At 44.7% G+C, this 18,058-nt stretch overlaps 3 protein-coding genes across 4 annotated transcripts; 1 reads left to right on the top strand and 2 right to left on the bottom strand.

Annotated features, from left to right (window-relative positions):
• Window positions 1-46: 46 nt before the first annotated feature.
• Window positions 47-8,102, top strand: ANKRD66 (ankyrin repeat domain 66). 2 transcript variants are annotated; one of them, XM_066180582.1, is made up of 4 exons: window positions 47-123; window positions 1,526-1,686; window positions 3,008-3,236; window positions 7,697-8,102. In XM_066180582.1, the coding sequence occupies exons 1-4, from the start codon at window positions 47-49 to the stop codon at window positions 7,875-7,877; spliced, it is 648 nt and encodes a 215-aa protein (XP_066036679.1). In that variant the 3' UTR covers window positions 7,878-8,102. The 2 variants fall into 2 exon arrangements, with proteins under 2 accessions (XP_066036679.1, XP_066036680.1); XM_066180583.1 differs by lacking the exon at window positions 47-123 and adding an exon at window positions 694-774.
• A 2,286-nt stretch (window positions 8,103-10,388) lies between these two features.
• On the bottom strand, window positions 10,389-11,351 carry LOC136287885 (taste receptor type 2 member 7-like). The gene has a single exon (XM_066180581.1). It carries the CDS (start codon window positions 11,349-11,351, stop codon window positions 10,389-10,391), a length of 963 nt encoding a protein of 320 aa, XP_066036678.1.
• A 3,825-nt stretch (window positions 11,352-15,176) lies between these two features.
• On the bottom strand, window positions 15,177-16,130 carry LOC136287884 (taste receptor type 2 member 9-like). The gene has a single exon (XM_066180579.1). The coding sequence runs from the start codon at window positions 16,128-16,130 to the stop codon at window positions 15,177-15,179; it is 954 nt and encodes a 317-aa protein (XP_066036676.1).
• Window positions 16,131-18,058: the final 1,928 nt, after the last annotated feature.

Raw genomic sequence — 18,058 nt, 5'->3', positions numbered from 1 at the left:
TGGGGCTGGGTCAAGCAGCAGGAACCCCAACAGAAAATTCCCCCGGATGGGTTGCAACACCCCGTGGAGAAGCTGCAATGCCTGTGGCCGGGCGAGCACTGGGGGACGGCGCTTTGACTCAAGGTTGCACTGTAAAAATACAAATCTTTTCCTCTGTCCTTATGAGAAGCACATAACCACAGTCTAGGGAGACAGATCCCACTTTTGGGTACAACATCTGGCGTGGCTGAAGGTGGATTTAGCACAGGTCCCTTCTTGTGGGGCAGATCTGTGCTCAGCCCCCTTTGCATAGCCCTGCTCTTTGCCCCCTCAGTAATGCTGAATTCAGGGAATTCACCTGAAAAACAGCACCAGTAATAAAAGATTAATTTTATGAGAGATCAACAGCTGTGAAATGCCCCAATGAGCTTCAAGGCTAGCAAAGGGAGGCAGCAGGGGAGGAGAGGAAGTGGAATTTGGCTTGGCTTAAATCACTTATGAAGTTGCCCCTATGGACTGTCCCCTTGGAGAGCTGTTGAGCTCCTGCCTTGGGATCAGCAGCTTCCCTTCCCTTTGAGTGTGTGTGTGGGTATGAGTTGAAGCTGGAAAAGAATAAGAAAGTTGTTTGAAAAAGTCCAAGATTTTTTTTCCCTGTACTTTCGTCCAGCCCACATTTCAGTGATGGGCAGGATGCATTAAAGTTTCACATTTTCAGGACAGATTTGATGCTGTTGAAAGGTGTTGGAGAACAAGTCAGAAGATCTCTTTTTAATCTAAAGGAACAGGTTCTTCAAGGTGAGTGAGAGACAGTGAGGAGGAGGAAGCAGTACACAGGTGATTACAGTGGCAGAAACACCAAATCCCATGATACTTCTTTGGCCCACTAGGAGCTCCAAAAATTATTTTTCTTTTTAATATATTTGGATTTTCCCAGATGTGCAGGAGTCAAACTCAGCAGAAGACAAGTATGGGTCTTTCTTTTGGATCTTACCTACACAGTCAAACCACCCAGGTGTGAAACAGAATATGAATCTTAGTTAAAGACCATTCCTCCTTGCCCTATCATCTATTTCTTAAATAAGCTTAATTATTATTATTCCTTTTTATCATTTTCACCAAAGAACATCAGAGGATGCTTGCATAGTTATTTCTGTCATTGCAATAAAAATGCTACCAGTAAGAGACATGCAGCACTGGCAAGGGAGGAGCCAGTTCCCATGGTTAGTGAGCACAACAAACCTGTGGCAAATGTTCAATGTGGTTTTTGCTACGAGTCCTTTATATAAAGGGCTGCATTTTGCTGCAGATTTCTGTGTCTACAGACCAAAAGTCACCATCAGTCTGTGATCACTGGTTGGGAGATAAATTCTACTTTTATTTATTTATTTGTCCCCTGACATTCCTTTTTCCTAATTTTTTGACAAATCTTCATTTCTCACAATGCCTGTCTCACTTTTAATCCAGGTGCTGCTTGACCTGTGAAAGCTGCTGAGAGGAGCTGATATATCAGTGAACACCCACTAAATGACCATCCCTCTGTTACCAGGCACCTTCCTGAAGAGTGTAGCATGACAGAGCTCCACGAAGCCGTGGCTGTGGGCAACTATGACCTGGTGGAAAAGATTCTGAAGGCAGGGCACTGCGACCCAAACCAGAAGGATGTTGACTGGCATGACAGGACCCCCCTGCACTGGGCTGCTGCCAAAGGTAGGGGCAGCCCCAGCTCTGTTACCTCTGTGAATGGACATCATAAAAGGTGATGCTGGTCACCTGTAATTGTATCTAGGCTGGCAAAATCTCAGCATGTATCTGGTAATTTTGTCCCTAATGAGCAAAAAAAAGGTTAAATATCCCTTTAAATGGGAACTTTGCCTACAAAAAAGCTTATGGGACTGCTGTTGAAGTGAGTTTTAGCTTTTTTTCTTCCATCACACAACAATTTGCAATTTACATGATGTGCAGATAGGGAATGGCTGCTTTTCCCCCCCATTACTTTTCTAAGAGATGACTCCATGAGTTTATTTCTCATGTACACCTGTGGGAAAGAGCAGGAAGTCAAACCCACTGTATTTACACCAGGTATTTATCAAACCAAACAGAACAAAATAATAACTGTGTTTTACATTGCTCTCCCTTTATATTCCACCTGCTTGAATGAACAATTCAAGCAAGACCAGAACTGTTTGCAGCTCCCATTTGGTTGTTCACCTTCAAAAGTGTCTGGTAAAGTCAAATATCCCTTTGCAGCCCGAAAAAGAGATGATGCAACAATATATAATGTATAATTGTACACAGTGTAAAATGGGAAACTGGACTTCTACTCCTCTGTGCTATAGTGTTTGTTGGGATCTCATGTCATTGCATCTGTCTTTGCTCAGAAATCAAGTGTGTGATTTCCTGTTTTACACTTAAGACCATGTTTTTCTTTTGTCCTGATGGATTATTAGGCATTTAAACATCAGCAAAGGGAGCTGAGCTACTTAACAAAAATGATGGTGAGAAGCTTACAGAGCCTAGATGTGATTTGGAATAGTGCTGCTCAGTCAAGGCAGTGTGAAGTGGTGTAGAGATAACTTTTTTTGCTTCTTTTAACAATTCCACTTGTTAGAAAAATGTGAAGGTGAATGAGAAAGAATTTCTCTACTTGCTATCTAAAAAAAACTTCGTTTTAGTAAAGCTGTTCACGCACAAGTTTTCCTGTTCTCAACATTTAAATTTATTTTGCAATTGAACTAAAAACCAAAATGAAGCAATGAAATGGTTAACTGGTCAATGACTGACTGAGACGTGCTCTTCAGAAATTAGAAAGCTTTTTGATTCTGTTGTAAATTTCTTCTGGAAACAGTCTAGTTTGGAGGAAAATAACCAGCATTTCCTATTCCGTATCATTTATACGGTAAACCAAATAGTCAGATGGGTGGAATCCGTGTCTGAGGGAAGTATGACCAGCTGTGTGTGACTGCCTTCTGCATCCCGAAGGCATAAATTCTGAAGCATCTTCTCTCCTGGTTTTGGTGCGCGTTGCCAGGGCGGTCGGACCTGGTGAGGCTCCTGGTGGCTCACGGTGCCCGGCACTGCCTGCGGAGCGATGTGGGCTGGACCGCGGCTCACTTCGCTGCCGAGGCGGGGAAGCTGCGGGTGCTCCGCGCCCTTCACTCCCTGCACGCCGCTATGGATGCCGCCGACCTCTTCGGAGACACTCCCCGGAGGCTCGCGGAGATCTACGGACACCGGGAGTGCTCCAAATTCTTGGAAAAGTGAGTGGTGGTGGCAGGTCTCGCTGCGGCTGCGGTGAAAATTAACCTCACTGCTCCACAGAGGACCAGAACACAATGTGTCACTTATCTTCCCCCCAAAGCCTGCTAAAGCCCTGACACACAAGCTGTAGTGGGTGAGCAAACACGGGTCTGTCACGGGGAAGCCGAGAGAAGACATTCTTTTATTCCCCTGCCTCCTGCGGTTTCTCTTGGTATGTTTTCAAAATCGTTACCACTTCATGACATCATTGTTTTTGTAAGGATGTTGCAGAGCCGTTATTAAGCAACAGAAATGAAAGCAACAGCTGACAAGTGTTAACCCCTTACAGCGGTGAATAGCAAATACACGGGTTGAGTTGTTCAGGAACAGCCCTCAGCAGTTGTGTGTCTATGTATATATTTATTTGTATATCATTTGGCTTTTCTTATAGTAAAGAAAAGAAGCCTCCGTATTTTTTACATAATCATTGAAAATTAGACCACTTAATAGGATGGCCACATATTACTTCCAAATTTTGGGAAAATCCGTGTCATCTTAATTGCTTGCAGTTAGCACTGTGGCAGCACATGCCATAAGAAATGTGCTTTTTAGTGGTTCCCAATTACTATTCCTGTTTTTCAGCCACTGGGTTGGCTCATGGGTATTTTCATCCTTGCAAATGTGTTTCCCTGGATCAGGATACTTTACTGCAGAGGTTTGATCTGAGTTCCATCCTGCATCTCTCTAAAGGAGTGGGACAGATCACCAGAGGCCAACCAGCTTGTTCAGTGCAAGCCATAGTCCCAACACTACTTGGAATTTAGATATGCTGCCTGTGAAACCTGCATATGCCAGACCCTGGAGTGCTGAGAGCTCCCAAAAAAGTGTTTTCTCCCTGTTTTTTTGGTGGTGGTTTTTTGTTGTTGTTGTTGTTGTTGTTGGTTTTTTGTTTGGTTTTTTTTTTTTTTTTTTTTTTTTTTTTTGGTTGTTTTTCTTTTTTTTTGTGACTTTACAGTCCCACCATCATCCTTCACCGGCATCTCTTTTACCACTTCCACATTCTCAAGACTGCTTTGGTACCATGTGTATCCCATATATATATATTTTTAGACATTAATTCAACTCAAAATCTCCAGCTTGCCAGTGCAGCACACAAGCTGCCAAGTTCAAAATCAGGCACAGTGACTGGCCAAATGTCTGAGGTGGCCAGTGCCTTACAAATGCCACTTTTCATTAATCCATGTAAACCCTTCTGTAGGTACTGCTGTACTTCTGCTGTACTTCTACAGCTTGCTGGTTCCTGCTGAAATGCCCCATGCTCACCTTTTATTTTCACACAGCATCAGAGTCCTTCCATAGGAAAAGACAACCAAACTGTGCAAAATTCCCCTGTACAGACACAAAAAAAACGCAGTAGGGGAGCCACAAGTTCTGGTTTCCAAGCTCTGGCTAGTATGGAAGCTTTGCATTTTCTCTGCCCACCCAACACAGAATCATAGAATGGTTGGAAGGGACTTTAAAGCTTATCTCATTCCAACCCCTTGCCATGGACAGGGGCCCCTTTCACTAGACCAGGTTGCTCAAGCCCCATCCAATGTGATGGAGCTGAACACTGCCAGGATGGGGCATCCAGACAATCTTAGAGCTAAAGTCTTAGTTTTTGGAGCTGACATGCTGTAATCCCTCACTATTCACCACTTTCTTTCCACACAGATGTATCAGCCCTTTTTACCCTCAGACCTTCATTTTGAAGGCATTTAGGCAACCAGCAGCTGATAGTGAAGCTTTGCAAATTAAATTTTTTTACTACTTAGCCAATGTCTAGGTAGTAAAGCTCAGGTCTGCCAGACCTTTGAGAATGGGGCACTGTCTTCCAGTGGAGATTCTGTTTATACTGTTCCCAGCTCTTGGCAGACTTAGTTTCTATACCAGAACAGGTAACCTAAAGGGTGAAAATCTGCAGACTTCTGCCCCTGGATGAATAATTTATAGCAATTACTTGCCTATTCAATGCTGTCCTTTTTTGCACTAATCTGACCAGTAATTCCTGCCAAGTCTGTAGCATTTGCTGTGCCTTGGATGTGCTCCAGAGCTATGAGAGCAAGCTGACAGCTGGGGTAGGGGAATTGCCTGGATGATGCCGAAGGTCAATGCCCGTGGCAGGCAGAGGCACCTGGAAGAATGATTGACAGGTTGATTGACAGAATGATTGACATCCTGGTCTGAGACACCTTAGCAACAGCCTATGGTGATTCAGGTCAGCTGATGAAGGGCCTTCTGAGGTAAATGATTGATTTAAGGTGGAAAACTTGTCTTTCAGAACCACTTGCTGGCCTGACTCACCCCACAGCTGCATGGCTCAGCGTGGCTGGGAGATCTAATGACCAGGGAGATGTTTCAAATGCCCAGTCTAGAACATTTTATAAGATACACAACGCCTGTACAACCACCTCACAGCCATAACCCAGCCTGTGGGCAGCCTAGAGTTTATTACTGAGACTCAGGAATACTTTTTAAGCCCAGCCACTATAATCTGTGACCACAGTGGATGCTTTCACCCTCTCACACTGGCTTCACCTCCTCACATCAGCAAACTTGGAGTAAACTAGGAGGAATGGTTGTCACTTGTAGTGTAATTTCTATTACCATCTGCTCCTTCAGATGTGCAGAAGGTCCCAGAGGTGATGTCCAGGGTCAGGCAGCACCAAAGGGAACAGGGCAGTACTGTGTGTGCTGCAGAGAATTTAGAGTGCGCTGCACAGAATGCTGCACAGCACAGAGCAGCTCTGCCCTCCACTCAGTGATATGTGTGGGATATAAATATGAGGAACATTTTGCTACACAGCATCCCTGTCAGTTTTGGATATTTACCTGTCATGCAAAAAGAGAGAAGGCGGCACTTTTTAAAACTGTCTGAGGGTCTGCGCCAAATGCAGGGCTGATGTGCATATCTATACAGGCCTATGAGCATCCAAATCCTTCCAGAATCCAAATTCAGCCCTCTCAAGCACCACCATGACCCTTGCACCTGTTTGTCGGTCCCCAGGTGTTTCCAGCAGCATGAAGTACCTGCCTACCTGGGCTGGGCCACTGAATTGTGCTGAGGACTGCATCCACATGAAAATATTACATGTATCAACATGGAAATATTGTTAACATGCAAATGTTAGTAATATTTCACTGAGGTTTGCATGAACATGCAAAAGTTAGGAAACAGCTTCTTTCAAAACAGCTGCTTCTGAATAGCAAATGCATATTTTACATCAGATTTGGTTTGCATGAGAAGGGCTTTACTCTGGATGCTACGAGAGCTGCCAAGAATGGCACAGCCCGTGTCTGCTGCCAGCCTCTCTGCCAAGTGCTAGCTGTTGAAACTGTACCAAAGGGTCCTGCTATCTAAGACCAGGGCATATATATATATATACTCATGTGTAAAAAATTAAATATATATGCATATATATATGTTTATATTTAAAAGTCTATAGAAAGAGGTTTCTTGCCCTTGGGATCAGCTGCATAATAGAAGACAATAGGGTGGTTCAGTTGGAGAGGACCTACTGCTAGTCCTATGGCCTGGCCACTTCAGGACTGGCCAAAAGTTAAAGCATCTTATGAAGGGCATTTTCCAAATGCCTCTTAAACACCAGCAGCCATGGGGCATCAACCACCACTCTCAAACACAGGCGCTCTGGAGATCTTAGAGCACCTTTCAGTCTCTAAAGAGAGCCTACAGGAGAGCTGGAGAGGGACTTTGGACAAGGCCATGGACAAGGGGGAATGACCTAGGTAGGTAGGATTAGCTATATCAGGAATAAATTATTGACTGTGAGGGTGGTGAGGCCCTGGCACAGGTTGCCCAGAGAAACTGTGGCTGTCCCATCCCTGGAAGTGTTCAAGGCCAAGCTGGATGGGGCTTTGAGCAACCTGGTCTAGGAGAAGATGTCCCTGTCCTTGGCAGGGAGGTATGCAACAAGACAATGCCTAAGGTCCCTTCCAACCCAAACCATTCTGTAATTCTATGATACAGAAAGCCTATGCGATGAGATCCATCAAAATGGAACTGCTGGCTTTGCTCTGTGCTCTCAGCTGGAACAGCATTGCGCTGATGTGATAGAAATGCTCTATTTACAGAAAAAAAAAAAAGGCTTTTTCCTGAGATTGGATGGTGTTTCTGACAGAGAGTCCTGAATCCCAAGTGCCTACAAAATCAGAGCCCTGCAAGACGAGGAAAGAGTTTGTCCTCTCTTGGGCAAGATTTACACTTGGAATGTGCATGCCTGGATCCAGGCAGTGCTGGGGCCCAGGGGGGTCCCTTTGAGGGGAGGTTTGGGCTGCACCATGCTGGACACACCGTGGTGTTTTCTCAAGTGTTGGTGGCAGCAGGGTTTTGACCAGACCAAGACACAGCCCTGACCCTGTAGATGGGTCCCTGTGAACAGAGATGTGTGTGTGCTGTGCTCATTCTTGGTTTCTCTCCCAGAGCAGAGTTGGAGAGCAGGAACTACTGCAGGAAAGCTGCACTGAGAAAAATCCCCTTAGACCAGAGAGATGAAGACTGGGAACTCAAGAAAGGAGAGCTTCAGAAAAATCCACCATGTTTTTGGGAGAAGTGCACGGCCTCTATTCAAAAGAAAAATGGGAAAAAAAGGGGGAAGCAGTAGTGTGCCCTGCCTGTTTGGTCCCTCCAAGCACTTGCAATGCAGAGCAAAGGCACTGGCAGACCTCAGGTGGATCTGCAGAGTGAAATTTGGGTGAATGGAAGAAGCAGATGGCTACAAGAGTGCATTCTTAGAGATATACTGTAAACAACCTCCTTAAGAGCTACAAGTGCTTCAGCCTCTCTGTGTGTTTCTATGTATCTGATCTCAAATTAAAAATAAAAACAACTGAAGAATATGTTCAAATATACCAATACTCTAAATCACTGCAATTTAAAGTTACTTCAATGGCAGCTGTTACCCATATTGTGAGGGAAAAAATAGTCTTAATCCTACCAGATTCACAAAAGCATCTTTGACTGTGGTTCTGCTTGCTCTGCTGATGTCTGTGGCCTTTGCTTCTTTGCTTCTTTCACTGAGACAATCTAGAGAGGAGGGTCTACATGGACTGGCAGCCTCTGGTGATGCCTGTCTCTTTTCTTGGAAGTGGGAGGTAGTTGCTTCTTCTGGATGAAGCTGAGATGTTAATATTGAGCTTTCACTGGACACATGGGTCCAACAGCCTGAATCTTCCATTCCTGGCCCAGCAAAAGGGAAAATGTGCTCCCTCCTTGCTGCTTTCAGACAGCTGTGACTTCCACAGCTATTAGAGCACTGCCTTTTTTTTTAGCATTGGCCCCAGCCATTTTTATGGCTCTGCAAATAGGAATGGTGTGCAACTGGTCCTCAGCTCTGCTTCTGCTCGTCAACACTTTCCGTGGCAAAAGCATTTGTAACACTTTCACTTCTCAGTCATAAAATTTGGAACGTGACCCAGAGCAGTTTTCCATATCTGGCCAGCACTGGGCAGCCATTCCCATTGACTTCTGACATCTCTCATGTGTCAGCTTCTCCAGGCTGGGCCCATCCTGCATCTGTCCCCATGGGCTGTGCAGTGGGGCTGTGCTGATGGACACCCTGTCCCCTCCAGTGCCAGCTGAGTGGGGCTGGTGCAGAGGACAGGGATTCTGTGCTGTGTGTCACATTCTAATGGGTTTCATGGGGATGGAAGGAGGTACCTCAGTGTGGTTTGCTTGGGGCTGTGGTGTTTTGTGTGGTAACACATGCAAGGTGCTGGGTTTTCCTGTTGAGTCTTGTGGCATGTGAGGTTGTGAGGGATGGTGCTACACTGGATATAGGGAATAAGATGGATCTTCCACAACTTTCCTGTAAAAAGGGTTGGGATTGTCATGTCAAAGTATAACATGCATGAGCAGCAGGAGGGGAAGCAGGGAGGTGTGGTTGTTCTTGTCCTTTCAAGGCCTTTCGCTGGAGAGCTGTGTCCAGAAGAGGTGCTTAAGATCTGCCTCTGGACCTGAGCTGGTGATAGAAGTGACCAGTTCATGTTCAGTTGTGTTCATGCTGGAACTATTTCATGTTTCCCCTGCTGTGGAGGGTTGACCTTAGGGAAAAGCCAGCCCCACACCCAGCTGTTCCTTCACTGTCACCCATAAACAGGGAGTTGAAATATAGGATGGAAAAGCTGCTGGATCGAGAGAAAGACCGTGAAATCACTCACCAGTTACTTTCACAGACAAAACAGACTTGGCATACATAAAATGAATTTCATTTATTTACCTACTGAAAGTACAATAGGATGATGAGAAACAAACACAAAGTAGAACTTGCTGCCTGCACCACCTTTTCATCCCAGGCTCAACTTCACTCCTTCATCCACAGGTCCTCTACCTCCTCCCCCAGAGCAGCAAAGGGGAAGGAAAACGGAGCTGCAGTCAGTTCATAGTGAGTTGTCTCCTTCAATCCCTTCTCATGCTGTTCCCTGATCCAGAACAAAACCTGTGTGTTTCACTGAGCCAGAGTGCACTGGGTAAACGCAAACTCATCACCAAGTGCATGTGGCCAGGAGAGCAGTCACACAGAGCAGGGAATCCTGTCCTTGCAGGCAGTGGGGCACAGAGGACACGCAGGGCTGGCGTGGGAAGGGGGCTCTGCACCCCCTGAGCTCCCTGGGGCCGTTCCTGCCTCATTGTTTTTGCATCAGTGACCACCTCTGGTGAGTGACAGGGGTCAGCATGTTCACACAGAGCTATCAGCCCCTGCCAGACAGTGATACAGCCCATAATATATCACACAGCACAGAGCCACAGCAGAAAGCAAGATAAACCAAAACAGAGATAAACCTGCTGTAAATTTCAGTTGTTTCAATCAGAAAATGCCAGAGCATTTGTGGCAGGTTTGCAGTATTGTTACCTCTTTACAGCCAGACCCTGTACCATGTCCAAATAAATTTATTGACAATAATTAAATTCAAAGAATTACATAAATGAAATCAAAATTGAAAATATATAAGTCATATTAATTTAGTTCATAGTATTTGAATGATAAATGATTAGCCTCAGTGATAAGAACATTTGTATCATCAACAGTGCTTGGAGAGTTGCATAAGAGATTAAGCTACTTGTTTCCTATAATGAAATATTACCACTGTGCATGGGCTCCATTTTATTACAGTTCCTACCTCATGCAAACTTTGCACTTCACACTTCTTACTAAGGGAAGAATCTTTAGCAGTGTCTTTTCTAATTTGGGATTGCTGAAAATCAGAGTAAGGGAGTGAAGACCCGGAAAAGCGTACTGAAATACTATAATGAGAAATGTCATATAACTTCCCTTCTTTGTGACATAGACCATTTTTAACACCAAACATACAAAGTTGATGCTGTACATGACTAAGAAGGAAAGAATCGATTTCATGGCTCTGATGTGGGCTTCCATGCTGAGGTCCTTCGTGGAGTTTTTCTGCATCCTGCATTTGTGTCTCCAGAGAGAAAAGAGAAGGAATAGAGCAGAAAAGATGACTGCTGTGAATGAAGCAGCATATCCAAAGCCAGTGAGAAAAAAAGAAGGGAAGAAATGTTTATCCATTTTGATATTTGCATTTCCAAAATTTCCTTGTCCAGTGGAATTGCGGTTGTTGCAGTGCGGTCTATCAGCGATGTCATAGGCAATGATGCCAATAGCCAAAGCTAAAATCCCTGACCCCAAGAAGAGCCAGGGAACCATCCTGTCAATTTTTACTTTCAGGTAGATGAAGAACCTGTTCCTGAAATTGGCAATTTTTATGCAATAAAAAACACAAAGACAGGCTGAAACCCACAAGTTACAATGATTAAAAAAGGCTTGAAAAAATACAGCTAGTTGAAGTATGGGGCGAACATAAAAGTAATTGGGATAAATAATTGAAAGAAATGAATATGCCCATGAGAAGCACAAAGAACAAAACCTGGAGCATCCCAGAAGCAGCAAGATCTTCTCATTAGAGTTCAAGGTTTTCTTTTTGATCCAGCCAATGCAAAGCACACAAATGATGAAAGCATTTATCCACATGCCAGCAAATGTCTCCAGGGTGGTGATGGCCACAATTGTGGCCCCATATGAAGTGACATTGGATTTCTGTGGAGAGCGACAAGTTTCCATGCTGCGAGTTGGGGAGCAGAGCTGTGCTGGCCAAGGGGGCTGTGGCAGCAGAGGCTGAGGCAGGGCAGTGGCTGCTGTTGGTGGAGTGTCAGGGATGGCAAGAGGAGCTTTATAGAGCTGCAGCTGCTGCTGCTGCTGCTGCTGAGGGGGGGGGGATTTTGGTACCACAGCTGTGGGGAGCAGGGCAGGTGCAGGAATGTAAATGTGCTGGGTATCCTCTTACCCGAGGCCAGTGTCACTCTTTATTTTTTGAATGTTGGCTCATGGGGGCTGTGTTGGGTGACACAAACAGCAGAGATGTTTTCCTGCAGTGGAGAGTGCTGTGATTTTGTGAGTGATCTCTGATCAGGGTCAGGCTTCAGGACCTGGGTGCTTGCCGTCACTGTTGATGGCCAAGATTGTTTTGGATATAGCCACTCCAAACTATTACTTGTGCTAATTTGTGATATTGATGGAGGGCAGAGGACTTCCTTAAGAAAATTTTAATTTCGTGATGGTGCCTGTTCTCTGCTTTATGCTTTGATGTGATTTTCCTCTGGTTTTGCTGACAGAACAGATAACATGATTGAGGACTGTTGCGTTTTGCTTACTTCTTTTTTTCTTCTCTCCAAGTGTTTGTGAGGAGAAATGAAATTATTCCTATTACAACGGGTCTGAATATGAAGTGTCAGTGCTGGGACTGTGCTTGTACAGGGCCTGAAATGAAAATATTACTCCAGCAGGACCATACTGTGGCTGGGGTTTGGGCTCAGCTCTGCTTGAGGAATTTGGTGCCTTAAAAAAAATCAGGATCTCCTATGCTGGATTTTCAAATCAGGAGGATATGGATCAGGTACTTGAAATATGTATCTGCTTCCTATCAATCCTCTCCAGCATCTCAAGAAGGACAAGATTGTGCCTAACACCCCATGTGCACATTTCAGATGTCCTTGTGTAACTCAGGTGGCACCAGACCCTGGCATTTATGCATCTGAATGGACAGACAGCTGTACTGGGATCTGAGTCACACTGCACACAGACTGAATTGTTTCCATCAGAACTTGATTAAGGCCAAGCTTCTTCTCTCTCCATCATCTGTTTCCTTCTCCTTTTATGACATGGGGAATCCTAAATGATCCATAAAGGTGACATGGTGCAGCAGCGCATCTGTGTCGAGCCTCTGACTTTGCTCCATGCTCTCAGCCAGGACAGCATTGCACTGATGGGACAGAGCTGCTGTATTTAAAAAAAGGCTTTTTCCTGATATTGGATGGTGTTTCCGACAGAGAGTCCTGAATCCCAAGTGCCTACAAAATCAGAGCCCTGCAAGACGAGGAAAGAGTTTGTCCTCTCTTGGGTAAGATTTACACTTGGAATGTGCATGCCTGGATCCAGGCAGTGCTGGGGCCCAGGGGGGGTCCCTGTGAGGGAGGTTTGGGCTGCACCATGCTGGACACACCGTGGTGTTTTCTCAAGTGTTGGTGGCAGCAGGGTTTTGACCAGACCAAGACACAGCCCTGACCCTGTAGATGGGTCCCTGTGAGTGCAGGTGTGTCTGTGCTGGACTGTGCTGTATGAGGGAGAGCAGGAGCTGCCACAGGACGGTCCCAGTGAGAGGAATTCCCCTTAGACCAGCGAGATGAAGACTGGGAACTCCAGAAAGAAGAAATTGAGAGAAACCCACACCCTCATCCTGCTTTTGGGAGAACTGCACAATCTCTGCTCAAAAGAAAAATGGGGAAAAAAGGGGACAGCAGTAATGTGTCTCTAACGTCTCTTTGGTAGCCTCTGGTGATGCCTCTCCCTTTTCTTGGTAGTGGGCTGTAGTTGCTTCTTCTGGCTGAAGGGGAGATGTTGATGTTGGGCTTTCTCTGGACATGTGGGTCTAACAGGCTGAAACTCTCATTCCTGGCTCAGCAAAAGGGAACAGGTACTCATCACTTCTTTCATATCTCTGTGACTTCCAAGAGCGTTGGAACACTGCCTTGTTTTCAGCAGTGCCCCCAGCCCCTTCAATGTCTCTGCTCAGGGGAATGCTGTCTTCAAAAGATCCTGTGCTTTAGCTCCACCTCCATACTGCTGTCACAGATCCTGCGGGTCTTGACGGGAAAGGCTAGAAAAGAGTGTAAGCCTAGTTATAGAACCACAGAATGGTTTGAGCTGGGTGAAGCTTTAAAGATCATCTCATTCCAAACCCATGCCACAGGCAGCATCAACTTCCACTATCCCTGTTTTTTCAAAGCCCCATCAAATTCAAGACCACTTTCACTTGCTCATGAATCCTTCCCCTTTCTATTTTTGTGGGAATAGAGAAAGAGGGAAGGGAATGCCCGTGGAAATACAACCTTAAAAGAAAAGGCTCACAAGTCAAGCTTTTTCACCTTCCATTCAGCTTTTGAAATTAGTCTCCTGGTGCCACCTGTGTTTCTAGAGCAGAAAATCATTCTCTGTCTACTTCTGAGAGAGTGCAGAGAAAGTCTAGAGTCTTTGCACAGGTGCCCTGTAAGATGGACACCTCGGCTTTATTGGGGGAAAAGGTCTGAGAAGCCCTCTGTTTGTAGAGGTGCATGAAAAGCTTTTCTCAAAATGCAGCAGAGATGTTGCTCACAGATACTTATGGAAAGAGCCCATGTCCAGCAGGCCTGATGCTACATGTGAAGTGATGTCTTGGAGAGTATTTTTGTACCTCTGAATTCTGCAGAGCTTCAGGAGGCCTCTGAGGTTTGGGCTCCACACCTGGCACATATTTTCCACTGGGAGAACAGGGGGCCAAACCAACCCTTCTGGGATGCATGGAAAATACACCCTTGACACCTGGAATGGGATCAGATATCCTGGGCACAAGCTGGTGACAGAAATGAACAAATCAGGTTCTGCTCTGTTCATGCTGGAATTATTTCATGTTCAGAGAACCTGCTGTGGTTGGTTGGCCTTGGGTAGGTGCCAGGCCCCCACCAAGCTTCTCCTTTACCCTCATTGCACAACAGGGCAGGGGCAGAAAAGAAGGTGGAAAAGCTCATGTGTTGAGACAAGGACAGGGACATCACTCATCAGTTACTGTCATGGAGAAAACAGACTCAAATGTGGGAAAATGTATTTAATTTCTTGTCTATTGATAATGAAATAGAGTGATGAGGAACAAACACAAAACTAGAACCCCTTCCCTTCACCCCTTCTTCCCCACAGACCAAAATTCACTCCTTCATTCCCGGTTTCTCCACCTTGTTCCCCACAGCAGGATATGGGATCAGGGAATGTTGTAGTCGGTTCATAACAAGTCATCTCCTCCACTCCTTCCTCTTCAAGCTCTTTTCCCTGCTCAAATGTGGATCTCATCCATGGGCTGCAGTCCCTCAGGATCAGATGTCTCCAGTATGGGGTCTCCTCAGACCGCAGTTCTTCAAGGTACACCCACCATACCCAGTGTTACAAGTGATAATATTGCAAAGAACAGAGACACAGCAGAAAGAAATTTAAACCCAAAAACAAATAAACCTGATGCTAAGTTCAGTCATTTTGCAATCAACAAATACCAGAGCATTTGAGGAAGGTTTGCAGGACTCTTATCGCCCCTTTGCATCCAGCCCATGTACCAGATCTAAATGAATTTATTATTGACAAGAATTGAACTCCAAGAATTACCAAAATGAAATACTAGCAATAATCTAATTCATACTAATTTACTTCAAAGAATTTGAATGATTTTTTCTTAATTCTGGTGGTAAAGACAGAACATCTGTATCATCTACACTGCTAGAGAGTTGCATTAGAGATAACTTTAGAGAGACTTTTGACTTTTAGTGAAATATCAAGATTTTGCGTAGCTTCCAGCTTTTATTACAGTTCCTACTTCATGCAAACCTTGAACTTGACACAGGATAGAATCCTTATCAGTGTCTTTTCCAGCTTAGGATTGCTGAAAATCAGAATAAGGGAATGAACACCTGGAAAAGCAAACAAATATAGTAAAGTAATAAGTGCCACATATTTTTCTTCCTTTGTTGAAGAAATTAGTGACAAGATCAAAAATATAAAGTTAATACTATACATAATGAAAAAGAAGAGAATAGATTTCATGGCTTTGATGTGGGCATCCATGCTGAGGCTGTTCATGGAGTTTTTCTGCATCTTGCATTTGTGTCTCCAGAGAGAAAAGAGAAGGAGAAGGGCAGAAGAGATGACTCCTGTGAAAGAAGTGACAAATCCAAAGACATAGATAAAATATGTCTGGAAAAAAAGTTTATCCATTTTGCCACTCACTGTTGAAAAATTTCCTTGACTGGTGGAATTGTGGTTGTTACTGAGCTTTGTATCAGCCATGTCATAGGCAATGATGCCGATAGCCAAGGTTGAAAGCACTGATGCCAACAAAATCCAGGGCACCATCCTATCAATTTTTACTTTCAGGTAGATGAAGAACCTGTTCCTGAAATTGGCAATTTTTATGCAATAAAAAACACAAAGACAGGCTGAAACCCACAAGTTGGAACAATTAAAAAAGCTTTGAAAAAATACAATTAATTGAAATGTGAGTTGAACATAAAGGTAATTGGGATAAGTTATTGAAAGGGAGCAATATACCCATGAGAAGCTCAAAAAGCAAAACCTGGAGCATCCGAGCAGCAGCAAGATCTTCTCATTAGAGTTCAGGGTTTTCTTTTTCACCCAGCCAATGCAAAGCACACAAATGATGAAAGCATTTATCCACATCCCAGCAAATGTCTCCAGGGTGATGATGGCCAAAGCCGTGGCCCCATATGAAGTGACATTGGATTGATGTGGAGAGTGACATGCTTCCATGCTGTGAGCTGGGGAGCAGAGCTGTGCTGGCCAAGGGGGCTGTGGCAGCAGAGGCTGAGGCAGGGCAGTGGCTGCTGTTGGTGGAGTGTCAGCGATGGCAAGAGGAGCTTTATAGAGCTGCGGCTGCTGCTGCTGCTGGGGGGGATTTTGGTGGTGCTGCTGTGGGGAGCAGGGCAGGTGCAGGGATGTAAATGTGCTGGGTATCCCCTTACCCGGGGTCAGTGTCACTCTTCATTATTTGAATGTTGGTTCAGGGGGGCTGTGTTGGGTGACACAAACAGCAGAGATGTTTTTCTGCAGTGGAGAGTGTTGTGTTTTTGAGACTGATCCCTGTTTGATGTGTCAGGCTTCATGACCTGCATGCTTGTGTCCCTTGGTAACCCCCAATAAAGAAGTTAGTTTTGTATGCATTAATTCAAAACTTTTTTTTTTATTGATGGTGGGCAGAGCATTGCCTTGTGAGAATTTTAGTTTCTTGATATTTCTGTTGTTTGCTTTATGCATTGATGTGTGTTTCCTCTCAGGTTTTTCTGATTGAAGAAAAAATATAGTATAGGAAAGGGCATTTCTTTCTTTGTTTATTAGTTTTCTCCTCCCTTCCCTTCCCTTCCCTTCCCTTCCCTTCCCTTCCCTTCCCTTCCCTTCCCTTCCCTTCCCTTCCCTTCCCTTCCCTTCCCTTCCCTTCCCTTCCCTTCCCTTCCCTTCCCTTCCCTTCCCTTCCCTTCCCTTCCCTTCCCTTCCCTTCCCTTCCCTTCCCTTCCCTTCCCTTCCCTTCCCTTCTTTCTTCTTCCCATATGTTTTTGACAAGTATGGAAGTTATTTCTATTACAACAGGTGTGAATATGAACCGTCTATGCTGGGACTGGGCTTGTACAGGGATATTAAATGAAAATTTTAATTATTAAATTAATTTATATTAAATTTAATTAAATTAAATTGCAAGACAATACCATGGTTGGGGCCTGGCCTCAACTCTGTGTGGGGAATCTGTCCCCTTATTAGAAAAATAATGCTATAAAATCAGAATCTCCAATGCTGGATTTTCAAGCATGAAGACAGGGATCAGGTGCTTGAAATGCAGGTGCTTTCTGCTGGTTCAAATCAATCACCTCCAGTATATTTTGAGAAGGGGAAAGATTATTCAACATTTTTTATCTCCCACATGTGCATATTTTGGATGCCCTTGTGCATCTCAAATGGCATGAGACTCCTGTTTTTATGCATCTGGATAGACACACAGCTGTATTGGGATCTAAGTCACATCACACAGATGTGACACCATCAGTGCTTGTTCAGGCCAAACCTCTTTCCTCTCCAGAATGTTTCTTTCTCCTTTTATGACATTGGAAATCCCAGATGATTAGTCCTAGTTAGCTAGCTAGTTAGGCTACTGGTTGCCTAAGTTCTGGCCCATTCCATTACAGCTGTGTATCAACTCTAATGCACACTGTTTACGTCCTTAACAACCGGAGAGGAATGATCTGAGAAACAGTTCCCACAGAGGGAAATTTCCCATTGCCTATCCCAGGTGAGACCCAGGGAAATAAGATTTTTTTTTGTTGTGGAACCCCTGTATGACTTGCCTTAGATAAAGCCTGGTTTTTTTCCAGATCTCCAGGTGACTCTTGTTCCATTTTCAATTGAGTTTTACTACCTTAATGGCTTTGTTACTACTGGCCAGCCCAAGCAGTGCAGCTGTGCCCCAGCAGATGTTCCCAATGTGCCCCAGTGATGACCCGGATGCTGAGGAGTGGCAGATTGAACTGGTATCAGTGAATCTGGCTGAGATTTCCAGATCATGAAGTCAGGAAATCCTTATCTCAAGAACTTGCATGCTGATCTCCTGCACCCTTCCTGCCTTATCTCTTCTTAACAGTCCCAGCTCAGTACAAGCACAGAGGAAATGCAGATATTTTACAGGTAAAATA

This window comes from Chamaea fasciata, unplaced genomic scaffold (assembly GCF_029207755.1).
Source record: "Chamaea fasciata isolate MVZ Bird 193981 ecotype frontalis unplaced genomic scaffold, bChaFas1.0.hap1 SCAF_3, whole genome shotgun sequence".
Classification (NCBI taxonomy): domain Eukaryota; kingdom Metazoa; phylum Chordata; class Aves; order Passeriformes; family Sylviidae; genus Chamaea; species Chamaea fasciata.
This window is presented reverse-complemented; position numbering and strand designations above follow the sequence as displayed.

Bases quoted from the DNA above. Each gene is read 5' to 3' on its own strand.
- ANKRD66 (XM_066180582.1), top strand. From the start codon at position 47: ATGGGTTGCAACACCCCGTGGAGAAGCTGCAATGCCTGTGGCCGGGCG. The intron at 1,687-3,007 runs GTAGGGGCAGCC...GCGCGTTGCCAG, and splicing joins GCACTGGGCTGCTGCCAAAG to GGCGGTCGGACCTGGTGAGG. The intron at 3,237-7,696 runs GTGAGTGGTGGT...TTTCTCTCCCAG, and splicing joins TGCTCCAAATTCTTGGAAAA to AGCAGAGTTGGAGAGCAGGA.
- LOC136287885 (XM_066180581.1), bottom strand. From the start codon at position 11,351: ATGGAAACTTGTCGCTCTCCACAGAAATCCAATGTCACTTCATATGGG.
- LOC136287884 (XM_066180579.1), bottom strand. From the start codon at position 16,130: ATGGAAGCATGTCACTCTCCACATCAATCCAATGTCACTTCATATGGG.